The following is a 7,746-nucleotide window of genomic DNA, read 5'->3' on the forward strand; positions in this document are numbered from 1 at the left end:
CCTGTGTGTGCGGTCGGCTGCTCCCTCTCCTTCTCTGCTGGGGGGTCCACTGGCTCACCGGGAGATCTGTCCAGCAGCTGAGAGAGAGAGAGGAGGGGGGGGAAAGACTGAGAAGCACACAAAGAGAGAGACAGGGAGACAGACTCTGACACACACACACACACACACACACACACAATCACAGTCTCCCCCACAGCACCCTCCCCCTCACCAGCTGGATGTAGTACTGCAGCTCCTCCTGTCTGCCCTCGCCCTCCCTGTCCAGCAGGGATCTGCCTGCCAGGTCCGGGCGGGGGTCTGTCCTCTCCATGCTGTACCCGCTGCCGCCCCCGGTCCCGAGGGGGCTGCCTGTTCGCCAAGGGACGGCCTCTGTGCTGTGTCCAGGGTGTCCAGCTGTCCGGTTCTCCCTCACTCTCTCCCTCTCTCTGTCCGTGCTCTCTTTCGGTCTCTCCCTATCCCTGTCTGCGCTGCTTTCCTTGTCCCTCGCTCTCTCCCTCTCTCTGTCTGTGCTGTGTCCACTCTCCTTCCCCCTCTCCCTCTCTCTGTCCGTGCTGTGTCCGCTCTCCCTCCCCCTCTCTCTGTCCGTGCTGCGCCCGCTCTCCCTCTGGGCGTCGGAGAGCCGCAGCCTGTAGCCGCTGAGCTCCTGCACCAGGCTGCGGCCCTCCGCGTCTCTGTCCGTGCCAGGTCCCTGTTCCCTCCCCCTCTCCGTGCTGTTCCAGCTCTCCTCTGCCAGCCGCCTCCCCGCCAGCTCCTCCAGGTCACAGCCGCCCAGCGCTGAGAGGAGACGAGGACACAGAGATGACATGTTCAGCCGCAGTGTAACTACAGTGTGATGTGTGTGTATGTGTGAGCGTCAGTGTGTGCGTGTCAATGTGTGTGTTTTAGTGAGTGTGTCAGTGTGTTGTGTGTCAGTGTGTGTGTGTTAGTGAGTGTGTCAGTGTGTGTGTCAGTGTGTGTGTGTTAGTGAGTGTGTCCGTGTGTGTGTGTGTGTCAGTGAGTGTGTCAGTGTGTGTGTGTGTCAGTGTGTGTGTGTTAGTGAGTGTGTGTGTGTGTCAGTGTGTGTGTGTTAGTGAGTGTGTGTGTGTGTCAGTGTGTTGTGTGTCAGTGTGTGTGTGTCAGTGTGTGTGTGTGTTAGTGAGTGTGTCAGTGTCAGTGTGTGTCAGTGTGTTGTGTGTCAGTGTGTGTGTGTTAGTGAGTGTGTCAGTGTGTGTGTGTGTCAGTGTGTGTGTGTGTTAGTGAGTGTGTCAGTGTCAGTGTGTGTCAGTGTGTTGTGTGTCAGTGTGTGTGTGTTAGTGAGTGTGTCAGTGTGTGTGTGTGTCAGTGTGTGTGTGTCAGTGTGTGTGTGTGTTAGTGAGTGTGTCAGTGTCAGTGTGTTGTGTGTCAGTGTGTGTCAGTGTGTGTGTGTGTCAGTGTGTGTGTGTTAGTGAGTATGTCAGTGTGTGTGTGTCAGTGTGTGTGTGTTAGTGAGTGTGTCAGTGTCAGTGTGTGTGTGTTAGTGAGTGTGTCAGTGTCAGTGTGTGTCAGTGTGTTGTGTGTCAGTGTGTGTGTGTTAGTGAGTGTGTCAGTGTGTGTGTGTGTCAGTGTGTGTGTGTTAGTGAGTATGTCAGTGTGTGTGTGTGTGTGTCAGTGTGTGTGTGTTAGTGAGTGTGTCAGTGTCAGTGTGTTGTGTGTCAGTGTGTGTGTGTGTGTCAGTGTGTGTGTGTTAGTGAGTGTGTCAGTGTGTGTGTGTCAGTGTGTGTGTTAGTGAGTGTGTCAGTGTCAGTGTGTGTGTGTGTCAGTGTGTTGTGTGTCAGTGTGTGTGTGTTAGTGAGTATGTCAGTGTGTGTGTCAGTGTGTGTGTGTTAGTGAGTGTGTCAGTGTGTGTGTGTGTGTCAGTGTGTGTGTGTTAGTGAGTGTGTCAGTGTCAGTGTGTGTGTGTGTGTGTTAGTGAGTGCGTCAGTGTCAGTGTGTGTGTGTGTGTGTTAGTGAGTGCGTCAGTGTGTGTGCTTAATGGGTTCCACATCGATAACAATAATAACAACAATAAATACAGTCAACAGTAGTACTGCAAATAAAAAGCTGAGACTCTGTAAACACTCGTCTGTTCCTGGTGGTTATTAATGAACGCTGTGTGAATAATTGAGGGGCAGGAAGAGGCCGCGCCGCGCAGGCCGGGGGGGTTGCCGGGGCCCCCCAGGCGTCTCAGGGGCTGATTAAACGCTCGTTTGATCCGAGTTAATTGGCCCGCTGCTGCCGGGGGCTTCAGAGGCAGAGCACAGCAGACAGGAAACAGAGGGGAGGGGGCAGAGAGACCGACTCGCGCTGAACAGCGAGGAGAACTGCAGTCCAGCCCATCCCACCCAGTCAGTGCGCTGTCAGGGCGTCACTCACCCGTGCTGTCCAGCTGCGGCTCCAGGGGCCGGAAGGACAGGTCGGCCGGACTGAGCGAGAGTAGGCTGAGCTCCCCCCCTACGCCTCCTCCCCCTCCCTCCCTCAGCGGCAGGAAGGAGCGCTGCACTGCGGGCAGGAGGGGCACGGCCCGGGAGAGGAGAGAGGGAGAGACTGCAGGGACAGAGAGGGAGGGAGAGGGGATGGGAGAGGGGACAAGAGGGGGGATGGGAGAAGGGAGGGGAGAACATTTGAATACCTTTACTAAACTAAAAATAATAAAATAGAGACCAAAACAGAGAGATAGAGGGGGAGAGAGAGAGGGAGAGGGGAACAGACATCATGAGACCCTACCCGTCTCTGTCTTCGTCTCCGCGCCCGTCTCTCGGCCCCAGCCCGGTGTCTCAGGGTCCTGGGGTCCGGGGCTGGTGCCCTTGCCCCCTCCGGCACCCACAAGCTCCGCCAGCCCCCTCCCTGGCCCCTCGGAGGCCCCCCAGAGCCCGGGCTGTGAGCTGGAGTTGCCCGGCAGATGGCTGAACCCGTCCGCCTGGAGAAAGAGAACCGGAGACCAAAGACCGGCGAGGAAGAGGAGGAAGACTGTAATTGATCTGGTCATTATTATGGAGAGTGTGGTCTGTGCTTGTCTGTGTGTGTGTGTTACTGTGTGTGTGTGTGTGTGTGTGTGTTAGTGAGTGTTTGTCAGTGTGTGAGTGTGTGTGTCAGTGTGTGTGTGTGTCTGTGTGAGTGTGTGTGTGTCAGTGAGGGCCCTGACCTGGCCGTAGGGGCCGCTCTGGGAGCCCAGCAGCCTCAGCGCCTCGGCCCAGTGGGAGCGCAGCAAGCCCTGCAGCTGAGCCACCAGCTCCCCCCGCTGCGCCTCCTGCCTGCGCTGGCCGGCCTGCAGCCTCCTCCCCTCCTCCTGCAGCGCCCTCACCCTGAGACACGAGAGGGAGGGAGGGGAGAGGCGCTCAGTCACACGCATGCACACGCAGTGGAGTCAGTCAGTCAGTCAGTGTGTCAGTCAGTATCAGTCAGTCAGTCAGTCAGTGTGTCAGTCAGTCAGTCAGTGGGTCATTGACCTGCTCTCGTATTCCTGGCTCACTGTGCGCAGACGCTCCTCCTTCTCCTGCAGCTCTGTCCTGAACTGCGTTAGCTGCGCAGTCAGTTCCCTCTCGTGCTGCGCACTGATCTCCAGCAGCTGCTTCCTGCAGCACAGAGAGAGAGAGAGACAGAGACAAAGAGAGAGAGAGAGAGTGTCTTTACCCGTCCCGTCTCACTGTACATGTGTGTCTCTCTAAGGGCTGCGGTGCTCTGTGCCGTACCTGTGTGTGTCTCTCAGGGCTGCAGTGCTCTGTGCGTTGTCCTCGTGGATCTGTCTCAGCCGGTCAGTCACCTGCTGCTCCACTGACAGCCTCATCTCCACCTCCAGCTGAGAGCGCTGAGCCTCGAACCGGGCCTGTCACACACAGACACAGACACACACAGAATAAATGAGTAATCAGACAGCAGTGTGGTGTGGTGTGGTACCTGTGCCAGGGCGGTGCTGTATGGTGTGGTGTGGTACCTGTGCCAGGGCGGTCTCCATGCCGGCGCTGTCCCTTGCTCGTTGGGTCTCCTCCAGCTCCCGCTCCAGGCGCTGTACCTCACTCTGCACCGAATCCAGAACCTGCTGCAGCTCCCGGGCTCTCTGGGCCTCCTGCTCCCGCCCCGCCTGGGCAGACAGAGAGCGCCTGTATGACACTTTGCTTTACCACACTGTAGTACACTTTACTACAGTACACTCCGCAGTACCTTCTCGTTGTGTATCTGTGTGTTGAGCTGCGCCCCCTGCTGGTCCAGCCGCTCCTGCAGTTCCCTCTCTCTGTTCTCCCACAGCACCGCCGCCTCCTGCAGCTCCACCTGCGCCGCCTGCGCACACTGAGCACGATCCGTCTGCTCCGCCAGGGCACGCCGCAGCCCCCCCGCCTCGCCCTCCTGTACACACACACACACACACACAGATACAGACACAGACACAGACACGCACACACACACACACACAGATACAGATACAGACAGACAAGCAGACACACACACAGACACGTACCGACACACACACACACATACACACACACACACGACATGCACACATGGACGTGCACAGACACATAGACACACACGGAGACGCACAGACACGGACACACAGGTGCAATAACAAGAACAACAGTAATAAGCATATTGATATAAAACTACTAATCATTATAATCATCTTAATCATCATAATAATCACAATAGGGACAAGGTCATGTGCTTTTCTACTGGAGACCCTGCTGGACTGGACTGTGTCTCTCAGGACCAGGTCTGAGACCCTGCTGGACTGGACTGTGTCTCTCAGGACCAGGGCTGAGACCCTGCTGGACTGGACTGTGTCTCTCGGGACCAGGGCTGAGACCCCGCTGGACTGGACTGTGTCTCTCGGGACCAGGGCTGAGACCCCGCTGGACTGGACTGTGTCTCTCGGGACCAGGGCTGAGACCCCACTGGACTGTGTCTCTCAGGACCAGGGCCGAGACCCTGCTGGACTGGACTGTGTCTCTCGGGACCAGGGCTGAGACCCCGCTGGACTGGACTGTGTCTCTCAGGTGTTTGATCAGATTAGGTGAGACGGTTAAGTCAGTGAGTGTGCCGGCTGTCCCTCCCGCACCCCCACCCTGTCCCTCTCCCGGTGACTGGGGGATTAGCATGGATTACAGGGTCACTGCAGGCACCTTGGCCCGAGCGCTCGCTCCAAAATAGACGCTGGTGCCGCGGACGGTAGCGCTCCTGTCCGCACAGCTGCTATTCCTGATATTGCAGGCAAGAACGATGCTACTACTACTGCACTACTACTTCCCTAACAGAGGTTTACTCCGAGTCGCGTCGCTCTCTTGCGTTTCGTCCAATGAGATTAGCGGAAGAAAACTGTTTAAACGATCGTTCGAAACAAAAAACTAATAAAACGTGAGAGAGGACAGGAGGCTGATGTCAGCGGGGTCTGTGGGGTGTGTGGGGGTCTCTGGGGGGTGTGTGGGGGTCCGGGCTCACCAGGCGCGTGTGGGCACTCTGCAGCTCCTCCAGCCTCCTCTGCTCGCGCCGCAGGGCAGCGTCCGTCTGCGCCAGCCTCTGGGACAGGGAAACAACCCCCCAATTAACCAATTAAGTATATACATAAATACCGGCTATAGATTTTTAAATAAATCAGTAAATGATGGAGTGAAGGACTGGATAAATGTCCTCAGTGCCTCCTCACCTCGTGCAGGGCGGTGCTCTCCCGCTCCAGCCGCCCCCTCTCTTCCAGCAGGGCGGCGCTCTCCCGCTCCACGCATTCCTTGTCCTCCTGCAGCCGCCGTGCCGCCACGCTCTTCTCCACCTCGTGCTTCTTCCAGCCCTCCACCACCTTGGCCAGGGTCTGGGGAGAGAGAGAGAGAGAGAGAGAGAGAGAAGGAAAAAGGACAAGAAACTTGGCGTGAGAGGAGTCCCACTGGCATAAACCTAACCTCTAGGTTAGTAAGGCTGCTCTGTGCCAACTGTGCCAAGCTGTGACCTCTGACCCCCGACCCCTGACCCTGGGCGCCTCACCTTGTCCAGCTGCTCGATCATGATGTCCTTCTTCCTGTCGGCTGACACGGCCATCGCCAACTGCTGCTGCAGCTGCAGGGTCTTACTGTGCAGAGACTGGAGCTGCGCCTCGCAGTGCTGCCTCCGGAGAGAGGGAGAGGAGAAGGGAAGAGGGAGAGCGGGAGAGGAGAGGAGGATGGGAAGAAGATAGGTAGTGAGGGAGAGGAGAAGGGAACAGGGAGAGCAGGAGAGAAGAGGGAGAAGGGAGAAGGGAAGAGGGAGAGCAGGAGAGGGAGAGACAGAAGGAGAGAGGGTTAGATAATTCTGTTTCTCTGAAATTCAGTTCCTGTGATCGGGCTCTGCACTGCAGGGACCAGGGCCACGTGACACTCTGCACTCCAAAACACCCACTAATCAATTAGTTAATTGGACACTGTAATTGAACTGGAATTGCTTAATTCAACTGAATTGGATTCAGTTCAGAAACTTGAGAGTTAAGTCAGACAATGTAGTGAGTGTGTGTGTGTCTGTGTGTGTCTGTGTGTGTTTGTGTGTGAGTGTGTGAGAGAGTGTGTGTCTGTGTTTGTGTGTATGAGTGCGAGGTAATGGCTGTGTGTGTGTCTCTGTGTGTGTGTGAGTGTGTGTGTGTGCGTGTGTGTGAGTGTGTCTCTGTGTGTGTGTGAGTGTGTGTGCGTGCGCGTGTGTCTCTGTGTGTGTGTTTGTGTGTGTGAGTGCGAGGTAGTGTGTGTGTCTCTGTGAGTGTGTGTGTGTGTGTGTGAGTGTGTGTGTGTGTGCGTGCGTGGTAATGACAGTGTGTGGTAATGTTGTGCAGTAAGCAGATCAGGCCAGCTGACCTTCTGAGAAGAGCAGCGCACTTTCAATCGCACAACCAGCTTACTGACACGTGACACACTCTTGCACTGTCTACACACAGACACACTCACATGCTGACTACACACACACACACACACACTGACCACACACACACACACACACTGACTACACACAGACACTGTCTACACACACACAGAGACACTTACACACTGAACACACACACAGACAGACACACACAGACACTCAAAGAGAGAGAGAGAGAGAGAGAGAGAGGGAGCGAGAGAGCCAGGAACAGAGAGAGGGGCAAGCAAGGGGTTAAAAATACAACTTAAAACAGGAAGACAACACACACGGGCAGCCTCTCTCTCCTCCCCTCATCCCTCCCTCCTGCTCTCTCATCTCTTAAGTTGTTCTTAGTCAAAGCTGGTTACAGGCTGGTGCTGCGGCCTGCGCCTGATCCCACCCAGCGCAGCTGCGGCCCTCAGCGCTAATCTCCAACCGGAGGACAGGGCGAGAGTCAGTACTGAGGCAGGGGAGAGAAGGATAAAGACACGGAGACACACAGAGACAGAGAGACACACAGACGCAGTGAGACACACAGAGACACAGAGATGAACAGAAACACACATAGACACAGTGAGACACAGAGATGCAGCGAGACACAGAGACGCACAGAGACGCACAGAGAAGCAGTGAGAGACACAGAGACGAACAGAAACACACAGACACAGTGAGAGAGACAGAGACGCAGTGAGACATAGAGACACACAGACGCAGTGATAGACGCAGGCGCAGTGAGACTCATAGAGACACACAGAGACACAGTGAGAGACAAAGAGACACAGAGACACACAGAGACGCAGTGAGACATAGAGACACACAGACGCAGTGATAGACGCAGGCGCAGTGAGACGCACCTTGCGCCTGGTCCTCTCCCGCTCCAGGCTGTCCCTCAGGATGTGCGTCTCGGGG

The 7,746-nt window shown here is 56.1% G+C and overlaps 1 protein-coding gene across 2 annotated transcripts in view; it reads right to left on the bottom strand.

The window, feature by feature from the left end:
- LOC136768240 (centrobin) overlaps positions 1-7,746 on the bottom strand; it is a 33,788-nt gene that overhangs the window by 1,735 nt on the left and 24,307 nt on the right. For both annotated transcript variants that reach the window (XM_066722335.1, XM_066722334.1), the window contains exons 6-18: positions 7,692-7,746; positions 5,962-6,078; positions 5,633-5,791; positions 5,428-5,505; positions 4,156-4,338; positions 3,929-4,075; positions 3,687-3,820; positions 3,444-3,569; positions 3,140-3,299; positions 2,722-2,914; positions 2,371-2,541; positions 212-774; positions 2-77 (exon numbers count right to left, since the gene is read on the bottom strand). The exon at positions 7,692-7,746 is cut by the window's right edge and continues 114 nt beyond it. In XM_066722335.1, coding sequence (XP_066578432.1) covers positions 2-77; positions 212-774; positions 2,371-2,541; positions 2,722-2,914; positions 3,140-3,299; positions 3,444-3,569; positions 3,687-3,820; positions 3,929-4,075; positions 4,156-4,338; positions 5,428-5,505; positions 5,633-5,791; positions 5,962-6,078; positions 7,692-7,746 — 2,162 coding nt within the window. The remainder of the gene's footprint in view (position 1; positions 78-211; positions 775-2,370; positions 2,542-2,721; positions 2,915-3,139; positions 3,300-3,443; positions 3,570-3,686; positions 3,821-3,928; positions 4,076-4,155; positions 4,339-5,427; positions 5,506-5,632; positions 5,792-5,961; positions 6,079-7,691) is intronic.

The sequence above is a fragment of the Amia ocellicauda genome, chromosome 14 (assembly GCF_036373705.1).
Source record: "Amia ocellicauda isolate fAmiCal2 chromosome 14, fAmiCal2.hap1, whole genome shotgun sequence".
Classification (NCBI taxonomy): Eukaryota; Metazoa; Chordata; class Actinopteri; order Amiiformes; family Amiidae; genus Amia; species Amia ocellicauda.